The sequence below is a fragment of the Aythya fuligula genome, chromosome 2, assembly GCF_009819795.1.
Source record: "Aythya fuligula isolate bAytFul2 chromosome 2, bAytFul2.pri, whole genome shotgun sequence".
In the NCBI taxonomy this organism is placed as follows: Eukaryota; Metazoa; Chordata; class Aves; order Anseriformes; family Anatidae; genus Aythya; species Aythya fuligula.
Window position 1 is genome coordinate 87,126,724 of NC_045560.1, and position 26,431 is coordinate 87,153,154.

Consider the following 26,431-nt stretch of genomic DNA (forward strand, 5'->3'; position numbering starts at 1 on the left):
TGGAACACAGGAAAATACTCTGAGTGCAGTAAATTCAAGGCTTTCCATGTATGATTAGGTGTTGCTGTTCCTGTAACGCTAGCTTTCAACTCAATGTCTAGCAGAGAGGAGGGCAATCCTTAAATATCTAATGCCTATTTCTTGTCAAGGTGCTCCACAAATCATTTGCAAGATGTGCGACAGTACTGCAAGCAATTTATCCTCCTATATGTACTTAAAACTCTTAAAAACAACACTAATCTGGAGTTTGGGACAAATTAGTAAAGAATATTCTTAATCTGAAGCATAATAGGTATCTTTCACTGCTAAAACTGTGTACCTCACTTATCACAGACAACATCTAGTTTGGCAAGGTCAACTGAGTATTTGGGGAACGGGAAAGGCTGCCAACATCTGTAAAGGTATTTATAAGGTCTGGAAATACTGCAGTTTGTTCGCTTTCTGTGGATTTTAGTAGGCAATAGGGAAGTGTGACCAGCAACAGTATGACAAGTTACTTAGGAGTAATTAGCTGCTCTTAACAGCTTGCAGGCAAGGACAAGCTCAAAAATGACTCACAGAAGCCCGAGGGCAAATTGTCTGTAAAAATTTAATCTCGCTTTTCTACTACCAGAATGTTGTTGTTCTGCTTAGAATATTCTCTGTAAACCTTTGCACCTCACTTGTTGATTTTTTTTTTTAAGTAATATTTTTTCCTTAGGGATGTATTGTTCCTACTCTTGTTGCCTATTTTGGCAGGATAGTGGGAAACATGATTTTGGAAGGTGAATGACATGGTGAGCAGAGAAATGTGTGCAAGACTACCCCACAGTAACTTCTACTTCCCCTGTGGCTGCAGGGCACAGACACTGAAGGCAATGAAGTTGTTTCCTCCTGCCCAGCCCCTCCAGGACCGTTGAGCATGCTTCAGTATGCCTGACCAAAGCCTTTGAAATGCCTTTTCTGGAGGCAAACGCCTTTTCTGGAGGCGAACGTGAAGTACAGGGGTCGATGATAGGCCTAGATTTCTGGAAGCACCTCACGCACTGCTGACACTGCATGTGCGCAGTGGAGAGCAGTGTCAAAGACATCCATTGTGAACGGGTACGTGTCATACCTATGTATCCCCAAAAAGATGAACAGTTTCTCCCTCTGGCCAGACAAGAGGGCTGGACAGATAAAAAGGGGGGCTGGAAATGCTTTAAAGTGGCATCTGGTTGGTCAGGAACAAATGACGATTTTAAAACTCTTGCCCACCTTCACCCCCTCCTGCCACAAAATCTCAAGGGACGTTTTTTGTTTTGCTGATGATGAAATTTCGCTTAAGTCTGCTGGGGTAGAGTTGTTTTATCCACTTCACCCAGAAACATTCTCTGCTCAGCATGGGATCTCATATCCCAACTCCCAGCTGATGGTTAATCCATTTTGCTTCCAAGCACTACTCATTTCCCCCTCAGCAACAGGAGAAAAAACAAACACTTATGCTTCATGCCATCATGAAGACATTTCCAACTCTTGCTTCCTGAAACGCAGCAGAGGAAACCAGCTCCAGTAACCCTGGCAGCAGCAGGATTCATCATTGGAGGGAATAAGCAGTCCTAATGCCAACGGAGAAACATGACATGTAGCTTTTGCGAATCGATGATGTCTTGCCTTTTAACAAGTTCAAATTTAACCTGCTTTTTTGTACATTTTGTAAATGATGTTCAGATTACAGCCAGGCTGAAGCAAAGACTGAAAGTACTTACATTAATTAAACAAAATCACTTTTTAGAACAGCAATTCTGCACTCCTATTAGGAGAAAGAATAATACAGTAAGAATTTGATAGTTAGATTTTGATTATTGGAGACCATAAATCAAGAGAGCAGAGAATTGAAACTTGTCCCACAATGATTTAATTAACTCAGCGGTATTCTTCTAATGCAAAAATGTTATTAAATTCCATCTAACATCCCCTCCATTTAGGAAATGGAACAAAAACATACATGCAAGCTTTGGAGGAATGCATAAACATCCAATTACCACACCAATGAACTCACAAGTTCATTCTTCCTCTGTGCGTCCACACACAAACACGGCCTAAGTGAAGACAGAAGTTTCAAACAGATTTCCATTTGAAATGTGGGCAGACTTCACTGTCCAGGTAATTACTGCAAGCCTAAATAAGCTTTTTTCCTGCTGAGAATGAACAACATTACTCCTAATACTTATGCAACCACCCTTCTGATAGTTTGGAAGTGAACACACTGAATGCTGGCTCTGCCTATTGACCCTAGAAGTGGATGCCAACAAGCAAGCAAAAAATTGGGCATCTTCCCAGCCCTGCACTGTGTGTGTCCACAGTATCCACACCAGGAGATCGCGTGCAGCTTGGCCGCAGGTGCCAGCCCACTTCTGTAAGGGCTGCCTTAGGCTTCAGAAATGACTTCATGGTCAACTCATCTGCTGGTTGTTGGGAACACCACGGTGCTGCAAGACCACGTAGGATACGCAGCAGTGGAAAGTTGAGGGCTCTAACCTCTGAGCTGGTGCTCTCTCGCATCTGCTCTACTGGGCAGATGAGGTCCAAAAGGTTTTTGTACAGGACAACTAAGGTTGACTTGAATCCACACCTTGAGTCCAGACAGCACAGCGGGCAAGGAGAGCTTAGATGCAGCGCAGCTATACCCATGATGTTGGGTCACTCTTTAAAGGCTAGCATTTATGGCTGATAAAGTTATGACATCTCTGATTCATCTCAGCCACTCACTCACAGTATAATTAGAATCACTCCACAGAGTTTTGTGTTGTTGTTGTTTTTTTAATTCCCTACTGCACTGATGTTTATACCAAAACCTATTTCTGCTTGCCTCACTAAACACTGGAATTTCTCTCATCTTTTTCTCGTTTGGCACCCCTGCCCATGGCAGGGGCTTGGAACTACACAGTCTTTAAGGTCTCTTCCAACCCAAGCCATGCTGTGACTCCGTAATTTTTCCCTGCACTCTCAGCCTGAGAGCTTCTCAATTCTTTCAGCTCTTGATCAAAGCAGAGGATAGCTATACATTTTTCTTTTCACTGTGCTATTATCAAAATATATCAAGAGTCACACTACGCAATAGAAAACATGCAAGGGCACACCTAAGATGTGCATACAAAAAACCTCATGTGAACATGCGAACGCACAGCTACTACAGCCTATGCTACAGGCCACTCAATATTTCAATATTTACACAAGGCAGTCCTACAGGCTAATTACAATGGTGCCACTACACTGTAAACTGTTTTTTAAAGCACTGCTGTGTGGCAGCAAAGTCCCTCAGGGCTGCCAGCACAGGTCTGGGTCTGGCCAGCCCTCGCAGTGCGTCCCCCCAGCACGTAGCCGGCCTCCAGCATGCTCGCGCCGCGGGAGTGCTGCTTACGGGTAGAGAGCCAAAATGCTCCCGGGAGCAAGGCCAGGTTTGTGTCATTAAAAACAAACAGAAAAAAAAAAAAAAGCCCAACAAATAGCATACTTGGGGGGTTGAACGCGAGACGCTCTTCATATTTCCAGTAATTCGTGTTGGGATTACGGCTACTGTTCTGGCATTTCCCAAAAGCAAGAAGGAAGAAACACGTTTCTCCCTACTGAGCCTCATGATACAACAGGCGCAAGGAAGAAGAAATAGCGGCTTTGGATCTGTCCTCATCCTGGTCCCTGGCAGCCTGCAAGGCCCTGGCCAAAAAGCCTAGGCGCCCATGGACAGCACTGAAGACTGGCTGCCCGCAGCGTAGTCCAGCGGGCTCATTACTCTTCAGTTATTCGTTAGTCTTATCGTCAGTAATGAGCTACTGAGACTTTCCAAACCGCATGAGCTCACTCCCTGATCTCTTCGGGAGTAATGGGACAACACGTTCGCGTGACACGGGTCACAAGACGACAAGAAATGGGGCGCCTTTCCTACACGTCTCATTTAGTGGTTGTCCATCGAACTTGGGTCATCTCGTTTGGGAAAGCATTACTTCACCAAATGAGAGAGAGATTCAAAGACTTGCTTTTATCAGGGGAGGTTTAGGATGGAAATTAGGAGGCATTTCTCTTCACAGTAGTCAGGCATTGGGACGGGTTGCCCAGGGAAGTGGTGGAGTCACCGTCCCTGGGGGTGTGCAAGGAAAGGTTGGACATGGTGCTTAGGGACATGGTTTAGTGGGTGACATTGGTAGCAGGGGGATGGTTGGACCAGATGATCTTGGTGGTCTCTTCCAACCTTACTGATTCTGTGATTATAGAGGCATGACAGCCCCATAGCAGAGGCCTGATCTTCCCCAATTTAAACACAATAAACATGCTACGAAGCCATCTATGTAGTTTTTATTATTATTATTATCATTATTATTATTATTTAGCTTAAAACTCTTCTTTCAAAGAAAGCTTTGAGGAAAGCAACATGATATATCACAGTCATGGAAACCTACATGTATGTTTTATAGTTGGGCCAAAGGACTGCCCGGATCTAAGGAATTGCCTAGGTTAATCTAGCTACAGGATTTGGCCTGTTTAGGGGAAATAAAGACTTTTTGAACATCTTGTTACCAACATCTATTTTCAACAAGTCACGTTGTTAAACGTTATTCGAATAAAAGATTAACTACAAAATTTGTTATCTGTCACATGAAAAATCTAACAGCACATGAAGTTTTCATTATACACATTATTCAAGTTCACATTTTTATACAGCTTCTCTTTTGGAAATCAACATCCTTGTCTTCAAAACAGCCAATATGAAAGCTTTATGGGAAGAAAAATCAAAAAAATGTATCGTAACATGTAATTAAAACAATTAAAACTAAGAAGTCTGTTTACAGGAGCTCCCTTGAAGGGTAACTAAATCTGGAAAAAGAATAACATTAATTCATATGCATTTGTGAGTTTAATTTGCTAGAAAAGAGTAAACAATTTTGGTACATCAAACTGCTATTTGGAAGATTGCCTGGGCTGTATAGAGGGGGGATGTGAGAAATTTGCCCTATTTTTACAGTTGAAAGCTTCATTGACTCACACAAGATACTTTAGACTAATATCCTGTGGCATCGCAGTGACCTACATGTAATTATTGCATACTTTTTCCAAAATATTTGTACACAACCAGAAATTATAACCTAAGTTACCAACCAGTTCTTAGTTTATACCAGCAACACAAAGATGGACTTCAATTAGTGGTAACCTAGCTGTCTGATGTTTTTAGCAATCTTTTAGACAAATGCTTGGTCTCGGTTTGGTATAATTTTCTGGTTACCATTTTTCTTACACAAACATATTTATTCTGTTAAGTAAATGATGTTTAAAAACTTTCAGCTGTCCTTTCTCCCCACCCGCAAGGCGTGCAGAGATTTCACATTTGTAGGTGTGCACGCATCTTATGAACATGGGGACGTGGGGATAAAGGGCCGTGCAATGCCCCATCATGTCTCCTCGAGAATTTCCTTCCTGCTCCTGCCTTCAGCTGCCCTTCCCAGAGCAGAAAGCAGGAGAGCTGAGGCGGCTGCAGAGCTCTGCTGAAGTTTCACTTGGCTGCTGGCCAGGCACTGTGGGTGAAGGCAGACGGGTGGTACTTGAAGGATGGGGAGGCACAGGGTAAAGAAAGAAACGCTTGCTCCTGCACTGGTCTCTCCAGTCGGCCTTCTGCTGCCATAGCTCACGGACAAAACTTTCTCAGTTCGACTGCTTATTTGCTACTTGATGCTTTGAAAAAAGAACTTAAGAGCTTTTTGGCAGCTACTGCTTGAAGGGTCATCGTTTCTCCAAACATGAGACATCTGAGTTGTCTTGCTCACCACATGAGCTGCTGATGAAATTACGATGATATGCAGTTGTGTTTTTTCTTAAGTAGTTACTCATTGAACAGCACAGCTAGTCAGTTCTTTTCATCCCCGTGCTCACAAGCTGGCTGACCATATTACTGAAACTTCAACTGTGCTTTTACAGAACTGCCTGCCATTTACTAGAAACAGGTTGACATCTAAAATTTCTCACCGTTAAAACTTAGCTCAAAATGGGCTGTTTCCATCTGCAGAATTGCAATAAAGGATCATAGCAGTGAACCTCTTAGGAGCATATACCTGTTTAATTACAATTCGTTTTTATGAAACGTTTGGTAACACCACTGTACTAGACCTCCTCCGGACTGTGGAAGTTACCTTTGAAACAATCTGATGGTTTAGAGTAATTGCTTTTCTCAGGCTTTTACTATTAAACTGTATGTCAGTGTAATCAAGCTCCCTACATGCTTTAAAAAGTCTACAATAATTGTTATTTGTTTTTACACAGAAGAATAAACCTGTAATGATTTCAGTACAGCTAATGTTCCAGTTTAACATCCAAGACGGATGCATTGATGCTTTCCATTAAATGATTGTCCCATTTGCCTACATGTGGTTTTGTTTTTGAAGAAGGACCATCACCACAGCACACACAGGCAATCGGCAGATCAGGTGAGAGGTCTGGGCTGCACGTAAATTCGGCATGGACTTTGCCACAGTTGCAGAAATGCCCACATCCCCTATGGTCGTACAGGACACCCATTGTTTCTTACTGCTCTCTGGCTTCTGGGGAGCACTCCAGTTGTCACCAACTTTAGAAGCAGCACTGTGTGCCCATGTGGCAGCACAGCCAGAGTTGGCATGCTGCTTCCTGTGGAGGTGAAACTGGTACAGTTGCCTCAATAGATTGCTCGAGAAGAATAAAATAAAATGATTCCCAATACATGCACTTTTTTTTGAGTAAAACAAAGAAAATGGCTTGTTACTATTGTGAAACAACAACAAATATCTAGTGCAAGAAAATTAAGAGTGGTTTATTACAGCTATTTTTCAGTGCTTTACTGCTTTTATAGTTCTTCGCCAGGTCAAGAAAGAATATGAAACAAATGCAGAGCTGTGCATAGGCAATGTTGCAAACTGCTTGTTGAAGAGAAGTGGGGACAACTGGATGGAAAAGTATTGGAAAAGGGTCAAAAGTGTCTTAACAAGAAACATATGGCTTAAACTCCAGCTACATGAACACAGTTTTGCATATAAGAAAAGACAACCCCTTTTTTTTCAGCTGCAAATATAATTCAAGCATTATGGCCTGAAAGCTCCTTTTCTGACTCACATTCAACTTTCCCTATAGGTAACAATATACTGGGCAAAAGTTTTAATTTAGTAAGACCTGAACAGAGCTTGGGTATTTCTTTATACCCAAGGCTTGGCAATATGATATGTGAATTGTCATGTTCTGCGTTTGACTTGATCTTTAAGTTCCTCTAGTATAACCACTAACACTTTTATAGTTGCAAGGTTGCATTTTAAAACTACTGAAAAGCAAAACTGAGCTGTTCCATGAGCAACAATACCAACAACACTTCATTCCTTATCAAGTCACATCAGACATCCCAGCTCCCCAGCGACCCCAGTGTTTCACAGTCAGCAAAGAAAATACCCACTCCATTCTGAAATCCAAGACTACATTAACTTGGGGCCCTCTCAAGTCCCCTACATAGGAGGAAAAACGACCAAAGGCAACATTTCTTTCACACCACATGTATTCTGAGCTTTCAGGGCTCAGCAGTACAGGCTGCACTGCTATTTGCCTGTTGGCTCCCAGAGGCTCAACAGGCTTGAAGGGAATCCATTCTCACTCACACCTCGCATACCCTGTATAATCAGAATGGCTCATTCCAATCTCTAATTTTAATCCTAGTTCATGACCTGCAAGCAGAAAACCTTAAATTACGCATCATTATTTTTAACCTTGGTTTGCATTCAATATCTTGAGTCTATAGTTTGTATCCAAGTTTTTTTGTAAAAGAACAGTTCATTTTCACTAGCTACCAGCCATTAAAATGTACTGCTGCAGTCCTTTAACTAAACTCATCCCTTACTTTGTTAACAAGTAGTTTGTATTCCATCTGTGGACATTTATCTAAACAAAAGTGTATCCTAAAATAATTGAATTTCCAACCTTTAATTTTCTTTTTTTTTTTTTTAATTATTGGATGAAGGTGAGGAGATGTGCAAAATTTCATAAGTTATTATTTTTTTTTTTAACTTATGATGTTTGTTAGACTCCATTGAATGGTACTAAAACTGGATTAAATATAACTAATGTCCCCTGAATAGGCTGAACATGCATATTTTTTGTTATCCAGCAACATTTCACTGCATTTAAATCTGAGGTATTAAACAAAAATAAGTTTTTTTCTTCACGAAGGAACAATTTGTTCTGTCTTTATTTTTATTTTTAAACCTTTGTCTATCCACATTTTATAGCTAGAGGATTTTTTCAGTTCTACATGTATTTATCTACTATTTCACTGAAGACAGGAAAAGAATGCCTTTCTGCCCTTCCCTTGGCATGAGACTGTGTTTCTCATTTGCCTCCAATCAGCTGATAAACTGAAATGAGCAATATACATGCATGTACGGAAGCCATTACTGTCTCACATGCACTAACTCCTCTCATCTCATCCCCTACACCTTTTACCATTACACTAGCTTGTCTGTGATTAAAAATTTCAGCAGCAAGCACAGCTGTGCTATATAAGTATGTATTTCATTTTACGTCTGGGAAAGCCTTGTCACGATTTATGGTCTTAAAATTAGGTAGATTTTTAACAGAAAATTATTAAGTAAAGTTTAGAAAAAAACTGCTTTTATTCTGTCTTTATAGCCATCTTCTTACATATATTAATGCTTTGTTTACTTTTATATTTAGATACTGTTAAACCACCAGTTTATAAATTTAATCTAAAATTGATGCACAGATGTTTTAGGTTTCTTAAGGCTTCATAGAGCCATCTTTTGGATGGAATCGCACATTCTAGTAAAACATACAGCTGAAAAGCAAAGAATCCCTGAAACCGGGTAATATTTAGCAAGGTAAATGCATCTCCATCCATAACCAGTTTGTCTCAGAAAGGCAGCCATGCTGTTGTTCTGTTGGCAAGAGGCAGGATACACGAGAGAATTGCCCATTATTTTCTCTCCCCGGAGTCAGATTACCGCTCCCTTGACAGAGCAGCCTCTCCGCTTAGCAGTTGCCGAGGACTCAGACTAGACCATGTTAAATTTCTAACTGAATGACTCTGTTTCTCTTAAGGCATTATCTGGTTATTTATCTCACTTGTGTATATATATAAGAAACACAGCAAACCCAAAGATGCACTGTATCCTTCGAGAAAACTGACAGCTATTTACAGAGATACAAAATAATGCAGAATATATGCAGGTGCACACTATGTAGCTGAAATATCCAACCCAAACCCTTTTATCAGTCAGAGGCAGCCAAAGGAGCTACTTACAAACTAAATCAGCAGTGATACAGGACGTCACCATGGTTTTGGGTACTCATGTGCAAATCCATTCTAACCCAACAGTCAGTGTAAGCAACACTTTTTTTAATCCCTGTGCAAGTCAGCACAGTTTACAAAACTGTAAAGAACTTCACTGTAAAGGACCTGGAGAGCTACTCAGTCAGCCCTCCACGGGACAGTTCTGCTCATCCACCCCATTACAAGGAGCTGTGCCTAGTTACATGCTCTTAATAACAGTATTTTGCTTTTTGAGCAGCTTCATGAAAAACAGCAAAACAAAGAGGCACCATGCCCTTAAAGAAAAAAGACAGCTACTTATAGAGAGAATGAATTTAAAATGATTAACAGGCTATTAAGCATCTTTGTGGCACCTAGAATACGCAGTATAACACAGATCCTGCTCCAACTCTAAGCCATCTAACCTGACTTCTAAATTACTAAGTCATTATGTTGGATAATGAAATTCCAAAGATATCAGGTATTACCGCTTCATTCACAACATGCACATATCTGAAATATTCCTTTATTCCTACAACACCTTTTAAACAAAAACAAAAACTTTGAAGCCTGTTTGAAGATGTTCTCTTGCCAGTGCTGCCCTACTCACAGACAAAGTCTACGAATGTTTCTAAGTATCTGGAAACTTACTTTCTGCCTTCAAAATGAAATAGGCCACTGCTGGTTTGGACGCTAATGTATGACACAAAGGTTCGTTCCATACTCACATGCTTACTAGCAGGTTGACTCTGAGGTAAAGATCCAGGGGCCAGCACTGGAGAGCTTGCAGGGCTACAGAGTTCTGGAAATGGATTTGGTATGGCTGGCAAAGACGACGTTCTGAATTGCTGTTCTTCTTCTTGTAGACGCCTACAAACATAGAAGCATCAAGCATTAAGAAAAGCAAACTGGCATCACCAGACCTGCATCTTCTAAACCACCATTCAATGTATTAATATTAAAGAAAGAAAAAAAAAATGATTTTGCTTTCTTACGCAACTACTATACAGTTACAGCAACTGCAAGTCCAAATTAAGTAATTGCATGTGAAAAATGACTGGTCACACATCTATGCTTGTTTTGTTGCTTGTAACTTGAAAATTTGCATGAATAACGGAGGTAACTGTGCACATAAAATAAACAGAAATACCAGTATATACACTCTTTTGCAAGCACTAACTTACAAGTGTAAGCTCCATACGCCAGAAAGTCAGCTAAGATCTTCAAACTCACCTAAAAGAGGACATAACTCCACTAATTTTGAGCCAAATTCCACATGGATCAGCAAAACAAGTGTGTAGCCCAGTAAAATAGCTAGGCCGAGGCTGAAACCAATACCATCACCTCATTACGGTATGATATCCCATCTCTAAGCAACTCAACATTTCCTGGAGAGACGGAAGTGCAAAGACTCACCTCAAGCAATAAACTGCAATTACACCCTCATAGCTTATGTTAGTTGTAATATTACTGTTCAAACACATTTTACTTACACCTCCTGAGATACATCTTATTAAAGTCTAAGTAGGACCAACACACTTGCAAGCTCCAGTTTGCAATACACCTGTACTGCTCATACCGACAGAAGGAAAATTAAAGACTACCAGGCAGCACAAAGAAAGTTAGAAAAGATATAAGACCCGTTCATGACCACACAGACAGCTTTAGGTTTTCCTACTGCTGGTGCACCAGCATTGAAGATTTGCTAGACGACTCTGGCAGATTTGCCTGTGCAGAATGCACCACCTAGTGGCAATCGTAAAAGTTTCCAAAGGCAATCAACTAATAACTATTGTATTGTAACCCTTGTAATCGAAGTTTTAAGGGATTCTCATTTAATTTATCCTCATTTTTTTTCACCTTCTTCAGCTTACTGCCTTCAGCAAGCAGAGTCTTCTTATCAGAGTTTCTGGGACACAACTGCTGGTTTTGCCTCTAGCTACATGTCCCATTCTGGGCGTGCTTGCTGTCCATGCCTTTACCAGAACTGGGATGCTGATAAAATAACTGAAAAGTAATTCTATCCCCCAATTTAGTTGCCTTGGTATTCCACGAATGGCCCAACAGTTTTTTTTTTTGTTTTTTTTTTTTTTGCTATATATACCAAGTTTCAACCATAACTATGGGCTATGCAAAAGACTGCCTGACCTGCTTTATTTTTTGAGCTACCTGAATACACACTTCTCTAGAGAATAAAGAACCATGTAAGACTGTACCAGTAACTGTTATAGTTCTTTGTATTGCAGGTGTTGAACTGTGTGTTTGCATTGACCTCCATTATAATAACTGGGATTATAAATTCAACACAATTCAAAAGGTGTTGTTTTCTTAACATGAGAGTAAACCATGCTGCACTTTGTTCTGTCTACAGTGCTTCAGTGCATCACTTATTTCATTACTGAGATACACATAAAGCTTAAGATAATTATCTTAAGATAATTACAACCATCAACCATTCTGTTCAGGCTGAGGAAAAGACACAGCTGTTGTTTCCCTGTACAGGAAAGGCATCTAGATAACCCTGAATAAAAATTTTGCTATTATTTTCTTTAATGATAAATACATAATGTTCTAAGGCTTATGGAAGTGCAGTGTCTTCCAAAGAAAGTTGTTAAGTTTTGAAGTGCCAAAAACAGTTTAAATGAGTTTGACTGAGACATTTGGAAAACATGGAGAGCTATACTGCTCTACAGTGAGTTTTCTAGTACAGTGCTATTCAAGGTTACACATGAAACTTGTAGAAGTGATTGCATCATTAGCTAGTGTGTTTGTATTACAGTTACTGCATAAAAGTTCGCATAGAAAAGCTGCTTGCCTTAAGAATATCATTCCTATAGGAAACACATCAGTGTAAAGAATTAGGAGCAACCCTTCCTAGATGTTGGAGTTTTCTTTTATTATTATTACCCCTCACTTCTTTTGGAGAAGGCTTTCTTAACTAGAAGAAAAAGAAAACTCCAAATACATCTGCTTCAGGAAATTTACATATACATACTAACAGGAGCTCCTTTCTTCTTGCTGCTTAAAAAGATTTTAAGAACCACAGCTTTATCTATAGACTCTCCAATAGCCACCAGGAGTATTCCAGTTTAAGCTTGAATTCAAGTCCCCATCCTGACAACAGTGAGACAACCTAAATGCATCTCTTTTGTAATGACTACCATTATGCACTCAAGTGAAAGAAATTGCTCTAGGAAGAATGGTTAAAGAACTACATGTTCTTTTTTTTTTTGTTTGTCTTGGACCTTTCAGGAAACCTCCACTAAGAGAGATATTTTTGTATACCAAAACCATCTGAATGCAACCTCATCTATATCTGTATCATTCATTATGTTGCATAAAGCCAAGAAGCTGTTAATAGGCACCACAGCTGAGAGAACAGTTTTTGAATGCTTTGGATTTATTTCCAAACATCGACATTATTTCTGAAAATTGGTACTAATGATATGCTTCTATACATGTCTGCTACTACAGGCACATCAAACATTGACAAAAAGAGTAGAAGTGAGACATATTTGCATATTACAAAATACATGGAAAATCTATGACCTCCACCTACCTGGTAATTTGTTTTTCCTATGCAGAAGTCCAGTGTGAGACTACCAGACCCCTACTGAAGCTCATCTACTATTTCAAAATGTCGTTCTTTTAACGCTACTTCAAGACAGCTTGAACCAAATGGAGGGCAGTCCCTCGTTCCTACCTGACTGCCATAATGCGCACTGGCTGAGACCGCTGCACCTTCTGCCTGGGAGACATGGGCTGCAGGGCGCCTGATCCTGAGGTTGGCAACTGACTGCGGTTAAGCTGACCATTTTGAAGGAGCGGAGTGGTTTCTGACTGCATACTGCACGTAGAGTATAAACTTTCAAATGATGAATTCATGTCATTTACCAAAGCTTCCAGGTCCACGTCGTCATCTGAAAGACAAAATAAAAGCAGCATAACATATCTGAAAGTCCCAGATAAAAAGTTTTGAAAGACTGAAGACAAAATTTCAGAAAACTTATCAGGTATTCTACAGCTATATTTTTACATTGCAAATTTTTATTACAGAAAATTTACTTATTTTATATATAAAAAAATAACATAGCTAGTAACTCTTACAAAAAAGCCACTGGTGATCATGCTTTATTTTGTCTTCCTCAGTAAAAAGCTATCGACTCTGAATGCAATATTTCTACTGTAGTATTTATCAATCACCAATATTTTATGGGATTTTTAACAATACCAATGCTGATCTGAAACACAACTTACTGTTAAATTGACATACATTTCAAAATCTGTATTACTTACCAATATCTCAGTTCAGATTGCCAAACAGTATGATAAACGCTGTTTGAAAAATCCAATTCTTTCGAGACAAGAAAAAAGGATAGTGTTGCACAAGTCAATAGGTGAAGGATGTACTTGTACAAGTGGGAAAGCTGTCATTATAATTTCCTAAAAAGCCCTTGTCTGCATGTCTGCCTATTTTTGAGATAAAGTATTTTGAAGGGCAATGCTACGTTTTTAATATTTTCTGTTTCTTACCATTCCATGACTTTATAATAAGTTTTGTATGCTTACTCCTGTAATGCAATAAAGATCCCTGCCTTAAGGAGTATAATGTAAATCAACTAGGGATGTGGTGCAGCTGGCTGGAAGAACATCAGTCAATAAAACGTACACCATCCCTCCTGCATACGCCACCCTACCTTAAGATAGCTCATTTTCATTTGTTCCTCCTGAACAATAATTACGCTGCAAGACAACAGAAATCTGCGAGTCTTTTGAACTAACCACTCTCTAAACTCCAATTTCAGAGTATTGTAATTACTCCTTGGCCACAAATTACACTACTATCTATTAGAAGTTCAACACACTATCAAACGTACACATGGTTATATAACTCTGCTTACTTCACAATGACTGCCTAAATGACTACTTTAGACCAAAACCAACTTTGTTTCCAGACATTTGACTTTTTTTTATTTTTTTTTAATCGTATCAATTGGCCTGGTAAAATACACTATAGCTGCCTACAAAGACTGTAGTTTCCCAAAACTCTTCATGTCACAGATGGATGGAAAGGAGAGCCAACCAACGGAGCTAACAAACATTTACACAGCACCATGCAGCTAAAATATGCTTCTTACCCCAAATAGCTACTGATATTCATTCTTTTGCCATATTTTCTAGGTAAACAAGGCAAGAAGAAGAGCTATTCAGTGATTTTGTACCACTATCACCTTTCTGGAAGGCACCATCAGTACAGTGACATCACCAGAAACAGTACCATTCAATTTCTGTCTACTAACAATGTGCCTCAATGACCATAACGGGATCTGAACGTTGCACTGACATTGCATTTGTTTTGAATGCTGATGACCACTGACCATGCCTGACAAATCTGCTGGCTTTCTACCACAGGGTTACTGCTCTCATGAAACTCCACCTGGAGTACTGCCTTCAGCTCTGGGGCCTCCAGCGTAAGTAAGACATAGACCTATCAGAGCAAATCAAGAGGAGAGCCATGAGGATGATAAGAGGGCTGGAGCACCTCTTCCATAAAGACAGGATGAGAGAGTTGGGGTTGTTCAGCCTGCAGAAGAGAAGGCTTTGGGGAGACCGCATAGCAACCTGCCAGTGCCTAATGGGGGCCTACAGGAAAGTTGGGAGGGACTCTTTGTCAGGGAGTGGAGGGACAGGACAAGAGAGAAAGGCTTTAAACTAAAAGAGGGGAGATTTAGACTGAATATTCAGAAGAAATTCCTCAGAGGGTGGTGAGGCACTGGCACAGGCTGCCCAGAGAAGCTGTGGATGTCCCATCCCTGGAGGTGTTCAAGGCCAGGCTGGATGGGGCTTTGGGCAACCTGGTCTGGTGGGAGGTGTCCCTGCCCATGACAGGGGGTTGGAACTGGGTGGTCTTTAAGATCCTTTCCAACTCAAACCATTCTGTGATGCTATGACCACAGTTCTCAGCATTGGAGGAATTGAAGATCTCAGAATTAAGTAGGTGCTAGTCACGTACATGCCTCTGAGCCCTATTTAATGACTTGAAATATGACATTCTTCACTGAGAGTCAGGAGGACCTTTACTAAAGTAAAAACCACCTAGCCTTCACTGAAAATGTACCCATAGGTTTTCTAGGTTTGAACATCAATTAAAAAACAAAACAAACAATCAAAAACAAAAACAAACAAACAAACAAAAAAAAACACTTACAACCTTACAAACCTTCTTTTTATTTTTTATGGCTATTTTCCCCAGTCACTATACTTAATAGGTACCACCCAACTATTAAGACATCTTCAGTAGGCTATACCATCTTCTCTCTGTCCTCTAGTTCATGCATTTGTCAATAATCTAGTCTTTGCTTTGCTTGGAATAAGTCTACAATAATTCTCCAGCTATTTTTAGGGATCTTGAGACAGAGTTGCAATTTAAGTTTCATTCCATCCTCCAGATTCTTATCCTATTTGGAGAATACGTACCTAAAACTCTTATTGAGCAATCACAAGGGAACCACAAGAGTAGGAGTATTAAAGAGGGAGAGGCTGAATTACAAGGCTTCTGAATTTTATCATTCATCTACAGTACCAGAGGACCAAGCTGTAGGGTGTCAGCTGGCTGTCAAGTAAAAGCTTAGAGGATGGATGAAGGAGATATAGAGAATTCTATACTAAATAGAATAAAGATCCTGGCCACAGAGTCAGGGAGTAAGTTACAGAAAATAACAACAATTGTTTAGCAGAAATGCAAGAAAGTCAAGATGTACATTCTGTGGAAAGCTGTTTGACTTTGTCCCTGAGGGTGTTAATTTATTAACAACTTATACAAAGCTATTAGTGTGCAAGATCATTAAGTTTTCTGGTGATTGTGACTTGGGAAGAATGATTAAGAGTCAGCTCAAGCTATCCCTGAATAATCAAATAGGCACAAAGGTGTAATACAAAGTCTAATAAGCACAAAATGAGGCACTTCATGCAAAACATTAAGGAAACCAAGTACATAGCTTAAAGCATTGAATTGCCATAGCAGGCTTTTAAGCGTATCAATTACACACCTAAATTCAATTTCCAGCAGGACAGGTGAATATACAGTTTTCGTAATAATATGTTGCACTGAAGTCTGGAATCTGGTTTCATTCCCCTGTCACCTCCTTTTCTTCATGGGTGCAGCACTGCTAATAATAGCCTTCAGTTTTTCTATACAACTTTTGCAGGAGTGCATATCCTTAAGCTTTTTGGAGATAAAGCCTGCAATCTTGAATTTCATACAGTTTCATCTCCATACAATAGCATTTACTACTAAATACCATTATGTTTTGGAGAGATTTCAGGATGTTGCAATAAGAAACCTCATTGCTGCAGCCTACCTCGGAAGTGCCAGCAGATGTCTCAGCCTGCCAAGTAATACACTATGTTACTTGCAATGCCTCTCTACAGAACTTAACTAAATAAAAATCAAATAAGCGATCCACAGGATTTCTAAGCTAAGCTTAAATCATTTGCAGATATACTGTTCAAAAGGAAATTTCAGATACAGTGCAATTCTTCAGATTATCTTCCTCTACCAACCTGCAAGATACAACCTCTATCAAGATCATCCTACTTGGAAAAAAAAACAAACATAAAAAAAAACAAACAAACAAACAAAAAAAACAAACAAAAAAAGCCATATGATTTTGAGGAAGCTTGCCAGCTAACAACAACATTTGCAAATCATTAGCCTTTGAGACAGTATCATATCATGCTGGTCCTCCAAGTACGCACACACAAATTTTGTGATTGACTGGGAAGAACTACTTCTGGCTGTTACAGCAGGCAGAGGTGCAGGCTGCCAAGGTACCTCTTTCTCCAGCTGTCTTTCAGTTCTATGCTTCCAGGGATGCTAAAGACGGTTTTCCTTAATCTGCATTAAATTCTGCAGTGAAAAGGGATATTCAAGTATCTGCTTTTTTCTCTGAATTGAACTGCATGGTGGGTTAGCTTGTAACTTCCATGAACAAACATGGAAGCAGTCTTTTTATTTCATGTTTTCTTTTTTTTTGTGTTAGCTTTTGGTGGTGGAGGGGATGTTGGTAGTTATGTAGAACTTCCTACACCATATGAGAATACTTGGCATGGCAGCGAGCAATGTTGTCGTGCCTTTGCTTTCCCAAACTAGAACCGAATTGCACTCTCTGGCAGCTGTTTGAACTTCATTTTGCTTCTTTGCCCGCAATTTGTTAAGCTTTGGCTTTGTTCACAAACCAGCTTCACTTGATTTTGCAAGTAAGATTTTTGATAAAGTAGATCATGATTTCAATTACAAAAAAAAAAAAAAAAAAAAAGGAATTTAAAAGTTCAGTTCAAGGCAAGAGAAAATCCTGTTATAAAACTAAAACTGCTATTGAGCTAGTGAGCTAAGCTCTCATGTTCCACAAAAGTTAAAGCACTTTGAATACTATTCGACTGTTTTTGAGCATACCACAGCGGGATGATAGCCACTCAATTAAGTCTGAGTAAACTTTAATCTTTGCTTAACCAAAGGCCTTCCAAGTCCCATTTGTCTTTCTGCTTCTAGCCCTTCCCTGTCCCCTAGATCCTAATTTATTTACTTATTTTGGTTCTCACTGGCCTTGATGTGTCAGCTCAGCTAACAGGAACGAGCAGTATCCCACTTACTCTGAAGCAGTATAATGCTGAAATGAGTTCTGCTCAGCTTCATCTGTGGCAGCCTCCTGAATTAAGCAGGTATTTCCACAGCTGTCAAGGGGCTCGTTACACTGCAGTGCTTCTGTTTACTGAAAAAAGCTGAACATGGAAAGAATCCCGGCTTTGGACTGGAGACCAGCTTACATTTTATTTCTCTAAATGGCAGCTCAGCAAACACCCTTACTTTTTACATACAGTCTGTATCTCACAGGGAATACTCCGAAAAACACTGCAGGACTTCAGTGAGCTGTGATTTTAAAGCTGCATACTTACATAACTTCCTTCTTGTTTACTCGTTTCAGAATTTAATTCTTCAGCATTCTCTCTCTTATCAGTTCACAGAAAAGACTAATGCGAGCCCTACTAGGAACTGAGCAGAAGATTTATAGAAAGGCTATACCACCTCTCTGTCTCCATGGAAGTGTATTTGATACTATAGGTAACATAACAGTGTGTATATAAACAAGTGTTTGATATTACAGTAGGACAGCTGCTGACTTTGATCCCGTCCCTATCTGACAGCCTAACTCTGGTGGATCAGTTCTCCAAAATCAGGTTCAGTCCTGCACTTTCAAGACCCTACTTGAAAAAGCAAAGAAGCTAAGGTACAACTAACATAAGATTTCACCCAAGTTTAGAAAAGTAAGGGACCATGTTTTCAATGTCCTCTTAATGCACATTAATTGACCCTCAAGGAGACGGAGAGAAACAGGGAAAGAAAAGGTACACTTGGTTCCATATACCCTATCATCCTGCATCGATTATGTGGTGATATGCTACATAAATTGTCGGTAATACAGGAAAAATAAATTCATACTAAAATGGACTTTACCAGAATTGAAAAGGGAAAAAAGAGAGGTAAAATGCCTGTAGTATCCACCTCAACATCCTGTTTCAGATCTTCTAAAATTGTATATAAATTATTCTGAGTCATAGCAGTGGTGTAAGTGTTTTGCAAGGTTTTTGGTGTTGTGGAAATTTCATCTTTTATGATCAGAAATAACCACCCAGGTAAGGCTTGCCACAAGCTCCTTTTTACAAAATAACACCTTTTTTACAGGAATCATCTGCAAAAAAGTATGACAGTACTGCTGCATGTCCCTCCAGTGTCATATCCAAATGCTGTTTTGATAGGATTTTTCAGAAATTCAAACCAGTAAAGCTTTTGGGCAAGATACTACTGCTGAAAACACGTAGTTGTAAAGATGTAAAAATGTCACTCCAGATCATAGACATAGGCTTCTGTTCCCTTCTCCCTCTGAACTTGTAAGTTCGTTTTCTATGCTTACACAAATGTCTCACCTTCCTCCACAAACTGAACTTCCACTGATGCCACCGGCTCCAGTTGCCTATTTGGACTTGCAGTTCTTGTGCAATGAAAGAGTTACCGACGGCCCCTATGTAGCCTACAGCAGCCTACAGCTATGTGTATTTAAGACTCAACAGCTACTACACCCATGAAAGATGCATGCAACAGAAGGCAAGCAACACCAAGCAGATTTCAAAGACAATTTCCTTTAAAGTCTTCCCCTCATGACCTCCACAGAGGTGCTACAGCTGAATGACATGGTCCTTTTCCTAGCACCAGCTCCAATTCCGTGCAACCTCTTCCTTCAGCATTAAGAACTACATACAAGGGATAGCTTTGTACACAGAACAAAAGAAAATAAAAATAATAAAACAACAACAACAACAAAAACACTTGCAAACCCTATGCGTTCATGCTGTTCTCCAGGTACACTATCGGACCCAAATCCAAAAATATCAAAAGACTGCCTTTATTGAACATTAGGAGCCCAGAGATTTTTTGTTTGTTTGTTTAAGTGAAGACACAACCCCAGCTTTGTCTCCCACAGACATCACCAAATTCTGAGTGATTTAGTCTGGATTAAAAACAACAACTATGAACCCCCAAATTTGAGAACTCTGCGCACCCTACAAGTCCCCTCATGGGACTCTGAACTGAAGAGTCCTTTACTTTCTAACATCAATCATCTTCAGTGAAATCCTCTACTTCATACTGTAACTATGGTTGCTGGCTTACAAAATGTCACTTCAGTGTATATGCAGCTTCCAAAATGCTAAATAGACCGTGCCATGGAAAGAAGAGCAAGAAGCAGAGATGCTGTTCTGTAAAAGAGCACGAAATTGAGATAGGCATCCATGATCCTTAAGCTCACTGAAATGTTGCGCAGAGAAGTCAACAGGGAACTTGTAATTACTCCAGTGTTCTGCAGGTAGTTTTTAAATCCCACATGCATCTATTCCAATTTCTGCCAACAAGGTTGCAAAGGCTAACATAAAATGTATGTACGTTAATTACAGGTGGTGGAGAGAATTCACTTTATAAACACCTTCTTACTAAAAGGTTTCTGGTTAGACTTCGGTAACATTCTTAAAACACGCCTTATAAATCCCTTGAAATAGAAGACAAACTAAATTGAACAAAATTAATGTTGCTAGGTAACAGCTATAGGAATAAGCTACATATGAAAGGTGTTAGTCAAAATCAAAGCGTTAATGAGTAACAGGAGCAACTGGTTATAGGTGTCCTACAGCAGGAAATAATGCAACTGTACCCTCAGACTAGTCTTGATCATATAAATCAAGTTTCAGGAATTCTGATGGAAGAAAACAGTAGGGTTAAAAAACGAAAAATTCAGCTCTTGCCCAATTCACACACCTAACAACTTGACATCATAAAGATGACAAAAGCTAGGTATTTTGGGGGGAGAGGATGAGGATAAAGCGGATTTGTTTAAACTGTTTAATTTCAGAGACAAACTAAGGTAAAGCATATCTCCGTTAACATTTTAATGGTTTTACCCTTTGATGAGACTGCAATTATTCACAGCCTTCAGAAGTGCCTCTCAGCATGCAAGTTCCCATTTCTAACACAGGAACCGTGAAGTCAGGCTGGCCCTTTGTTGCAATGCATTCACACTCATCGTTTGGACAGAAGACAGCTCACAGTGGGTAACCCATCCACCTTTGGGCCCTTCCTCAGTTCTAAGGCACAGATGCTGAAGCACCGATGATATTGCAATGAGAGAGGGGGACTTAAGGAAACCTAAGAAAACCTAAGGAAAACATCTAAAACATCTAGAAGGATCGTGCATATACATATGGGCTTTATTATAAGAGGTAAGATAAAATACGTATGTATGGTCAGTCCCTTTACACACCCCAACATCCCAGTTAGGAAACAAAAAGTTGGGATTCAATCTTCCCAATATGTGTTTTCTGTGAACTAATTTTGCAGCTTTAAAACAAACAAACAAACAAACAAACAAAAAAAAACACATTTGAAACAAAACCCAAATACTATACCAGTTGATCCACTGTTACTGCACAGAGTGCAGGAATGGCCAAATGCTGGTCAGCGAATGAACCTCACACCCTGGTTTTAGCACTCGTTGATGGCAGAGCTCCTGTTAACAGCAACTGCCAGCCTTTCAAATGGCTCTGCACAGCCAGTGTTTGCAGAAGCAATGTTGTATAGTAAATAGTGAGCAAACAGGTCACTTAAAGCAGTCTGAGGTTAAGTAGACCTCTGGGAAATTGTCATTCCTGGGATGGTTACAAAATCTAGCTAGATGATTAATTTTCAAGAAACTGGTAACATCTGCAATTTTCTTCTATGAATATTAGGTTCAGTGGTCACCCTGTCCCATTTTATCATATCACCCAATTTTAAAATATGAGTTCAAGAAAAAGACTAAGAAAGATCTTAAAAGGAAAATGTGTGTTTGGTTGGGTTTGTAAAGACAGGAAAAAAATAAACACACCACCTCCATCGGTTACACAGAGGACAGAAAATAATACCAACAAGAGAAGATACCCCTGCTAGCACCTCGCAGGACAGAGTGGGGTACTCACTCTTTCTAAGGCCAAACTTGGAGCCGGAGGAGATCAGTCCTAAGGAAACCCTACAGGAGCATAGAGTGGTTGCATCAAGGAAAACCGTGATATACCATGGGGTCAGCAGACCCCAAAGGAGAAACAGAGGCAAATGTAAAGCTTGTCATAATCATGCAAGTAATAGTCAGGCACTCAGCCATACTGTGGCCTTTTCCTTACACTGAAGGGGGGAAATGAAAGGAGAGTGGGTGGCAGAGCAAGCGACTGAGTGCACAAGAGACAGACAGACCAACCAGCCAGCCCAGGGATCCTCTATTCATATCTCATCATCCTGGTAAGGTTAATTGGATGCCTCAATCTTTGTGTATCATGTCTGTAGCAGAATCAGGAAGGAAAGCTGTGGTGTTACGTTCCAAAATCACGACTGCAGGAAGGCTGTCATTCATCCTCCCAGAAAATACGGCTGTGTAATGCCTGGCATGCCCAACAGGACAGCAGAGCTGCTGCTAGCCTGTGTAGACCACACAAAAATGAACAGAAAATCTACTTCAGCTTTCCAGAGAAAGGGGAAAACAGTGTTAACCTACTGACCCGTTAAGGCACTTCCAGTCAAAACTCAGGAAGCGCAACATCGGATGGCAAGGGATTGATGAATTGAAATACTGTCTGCTGGCCACATGGTAAACACTTGGCAGACTGCATCTTATATTAGAAAGTCATATTTACGGGTGAGTGACTTTAAGAGGATATCCTGTATCAGCACGAGCTGCTATTTGACACAGCAAAGGTCAGGTTTACTTGAATCTTTATTAATACTGCATATTTTTATACTGAGTAAACCAAAGAAGTATCTTAAAAATACTGTGTTTTCCTTATGCTTGCATGAATGAAAATTACTGGGTTTTAAAGTTTATTCTACCATCTCCCCATATATACATTTCTATTCAAGATGCTTTTCTAAAGTTTTACTCAGACATCTTTTTCTTATCTTATGTGTCAGAGGACAAGAAAAAAAACCTAAAGAGAGTGCAAATCAAATATGCACAAATAAATAACACCCCAGCAGTCAAGTCAGAGTTCAAAAAGGAGTTAAGAATTCAGACAGTTGAGAAGAGCTACCACATGTCTTGCAAGTTTAAGCTATTAAAGGCAAGTTAAAAATGCAGTCAAAGCATCTATTGCTTTCCTTTAGGGAATGTGCACTCTCTCCCTGATTAAACATCGTAATGCCCTGCCGAATAATCTCGTCTGAAGGCTCCTTACAACCCAATATAAACACTCCTGCCGGGATTAGTTACTCCCGCCCTGCCAAGAAAGCCTGAGCTTCACCTCCAGCTCCAGGAAACGGAGCCCGTAACCTCGTAAGGTGCTGCGTGGCCACGGCCAAAGCCCAAAATACCCTGCCCGCTGCTGAACCAGTGCCTGGGACTGCAGGCCGGGCTCGCCGCGGGACGAAGGCCGCGCGTCCCGTCCCGCCTGACAGCCGGCATGCCTGGCCCTGCCAGCCTGCGGGGAGTCTCTCTGTTCGTTTTAAGGCCATTTTGTGGCAATTCGAGCAAAGGGGCTGTGGATAAACCCAGGGATCCCATCAGCGCATCCCTTCATGCCGCGATGGATCCCGAGAGCCGATGCTGAAATGTCGTCGTTATTAAATTAGGCGCGCACCTCCGCACTTGGCAGCCGGGCTAACCCAACCTTTAGCTGTAGTGACTTTAAACCATGAGTTTTTAAAATTTCCTTTGAACGGCTTTATTGCTGGCTTAGAGAGCACGCTGAAGAGGATGTAATGCAAGTTCCAGAAGCTGCACACAGCAATTAATGAATCAGCTATTCCTCTGGGTTAATTAAAGATTGCCTTGTCAGAACATAATAGTTACCTAGCTGTGACCCATGTACTTACAAAGCCAACAGGAATACGTCATATTTCTAGGTACTTCTAGTCAGAGTTTAGTTAACAGAACTGAAGTCATGAAGAAGTACAATTCTTTAACAGCGGGGTAATTTGGGGTTCTTTTACCAGCTGCTTTAATAGTTTAGTATTAGCTCCAATTGTAATTTCAGTAAATTATCTACAAGAGACTGAGCTGCAGGAGAGTCATTCGCAATTTCAACATCAAAAAAGCCTCCCAAGAGCCCCTAATTTCTGACTTTTGAAACTTGTAACTGCAATAACAGCGAGCGAGCTTCGCTACGTTAACATCATTTTACAGATGAAGAAGGCTGCTGACAGATGTTCTCTTATTTCCACAGCAGCACCTGATCCAAGCTTTTCTTACATTTCTTTGTCCTTCAAGGGGAAAGAACATTTTGGGGTATGCATCCGATTTCTTCTGCACACGGGTACTTTGTCCTTAAGTCAGCTGCCTATTTTAGGCTCTCCTTCCATGCAAGCCTATCTCGGGAGTCAGCAAATCAAGCAGCCCTTCTGGGTGCAGAACAAGGAGCTCTCCTCTGGTTCTGCCAGCAGAGGAAACCAAGTGACAAGGGTGGATAATTTAAGAATTACGACCGTAATATAGCGCGGACCTCTTTTGCTGTGTTAGAAGGGAACACCACAGCCCTGCTGCACGGATTCGCAGATGGCATAGCATATTGCTGAAATCGCATCCCAAATGGCTGCCTGGAGCCACTGCTGCCTGCGCCCGCGCTCCACACCACGACGTGGGAGCCGCGCTTGGAAACGGGCAGCAACTTTCGGGAACCGGCATCTCCAAATGGCACTCCTCTCCCCTGCGACTATGCTGATCCCAAGAGCTCCCATTGACCGATTTCTTTTTTTGAAATATGAACAGAGGCTAAAACTGGGTCAACAAAAGCAAGGAAATGCACCAAAAACAGTAATGACAAACAAAAAACAGAGAAGCCAGGATGACGCAGAGCAGAACTGTAAAAAAGCTCCCTCAAGAGTCCAGCACTTCCCCTACTCGTGTCATGCTACATGACCCAACGTTACTGTTCTGATATTCAATTGACATTGAAATCAATATTCAATTGATTTCACCAAGTGATAAGACAAGGGGAAACAGCCTCAGGTTGCACCAGGGGTGGCTTAGGTTGGGTATTAGGAGAAATTTCTTTACTGAAAGGATCGTGTAGCACTGGAATAGGCTGCCTAGGGAAGTGGCTGAGTCACTATCCGTGGTGGTCTTCAAGAAACGCGTAGATTTAGAACTTAGGTTTAGTGGTGGACTTCAGTACTAGGTTAAAGGTTGGACTAGATGATCCTAGAGGTCTTTTCCAACCTGAATAGATTCTATGATATTAGTTACTCACAGTCAACCACCCAAGACCAGCCATGATGCAAAAGAAAAATTAATTTACCATTCAGATCTTCAATGAAGAGCAAGCACATCAGCCTAAATATATCTAGGCCCAAGAAAAATACAAGTTATTTATGTTTCTTCTAGACTCACCAAATTAAGTTGCCTTTATAAATCAGCTACTCAAAATAGGTTCCTCTACCATTTAACATCCTGCAGGCAAGCTGCACTATTTAAAGTAAGTTAGGATCAGATTCACCTAAAAGTGAAAGCCACAGGCGTGCTATGCAGAAGACTCATCATAGCTCTACATGGGACAAAACCAACTTGCCAGTTATGCCCATTTTCCTCATGAGACCCACACGCTTGGTTTTACAAGGTGTGTGCATTCCTGCTTTGGGTACTCAGGACACTCCAGGATTTTGAAGACCCAGACTGCTGCTCTTCTTCGGCTTGTTCGGTTTCCAGGTTGTGGATAGAGACCCTGGAGCTCCCACCTAGACATGCCCCTTTGTACGCTTACCAAGCAACTCTGGTGACAGGACAGCAGACGTGCATTTTCTCCTGACTGTACAATGTTAGCAAACCATCACTTCTCACAAGGCATTCTCCTTTTCTTCCACTCTGCTGGCAACCAAACTCTTGAAGCCCTGCAGCAGATGTGGCTGTGATGGACACCCAGGACCCCAGGCGCATCAACATTGGCAGGAGGTTAGAGAACCTGCTCACCTCACTCTTTTTCATGTCTGAAATACAGCCGAGAAAAGCAGCAAAGACTGGTTTCTCCGCCAAAAGCACGCCCACAAATCTACAGACCTAGACCTAGAAAGACTGAGACCTGGAAAGAGGCCATGCATGAACAGGACAGAACTTAAAGCAGGCCAAAAGCATAGCTGTACAGCTGTAAAGTCTTGGCACTCTAAAGAACTTAATTTGATGGCTTTTTAACAGCAGCAGTAAGTTCAATTCAGCTGTTGTGGTAGCAATACCCTAGCAATGTTACTGCTTCAGACATCTTACTGAAGAAGCATGCAGTCAATGCTGATAGCTTGGCCTTGGAGGGTGACCTGTATTGGACTTTAATATATTCCAGATTTGCTTTCTGATGTGTATTTTTTTTGTATCCAGTCTCTAAAACTCATCATGATCTGCTGAAGAATATTTACGGTTATCCTTGAGGGTACAAGCTATCTAACTACACAACTCGCTGTGTTCACCATCCACTTGTCTTTCATTTGCAAACCTCGTAGGTTAGAAACCCTTCATCTGCAGTGCTTCAGATTTCAGGAGGACTGTGAATATTTTAGTATGCTTGAGTTCTCCAGGATTTTTCAAACAC

At 40.7% G+C, this 26,431-nt stretch overlaps 1 protein-coding gene across 3 annotated transcripts in view; it reads right to left on the bottom strand.

Annotated features, from left to right (window-relative positions):
* GRB10 (growth factor receptor bound protein 10) overlaps window positions 1-26,431 on the bottom strand; it is a 148,474-nt gene that overhangs the window by 45,385 nt on the left and 76,658 nt on the right. For all 3 annotated transcript variants that reach the window (XM_032181714.1, XM_032181715.1, XM_032181716.1), the window contains exons 4-5: window positions 12,993-13,209; window positions 10,018-10,159 (exon numbers count right to left, since the gene is read on the bottom strand). In XM_032181714.1, coding sequence (XP_032037605.1) covers window positions 10,018-10,159; window positions 12,993-13,209 — 359 coding nt within the window. The remainder of the gene's footprint in view (window positions 1-10,017; window positions 10,160-12,992; window positions 13,210-26,431) is intronic.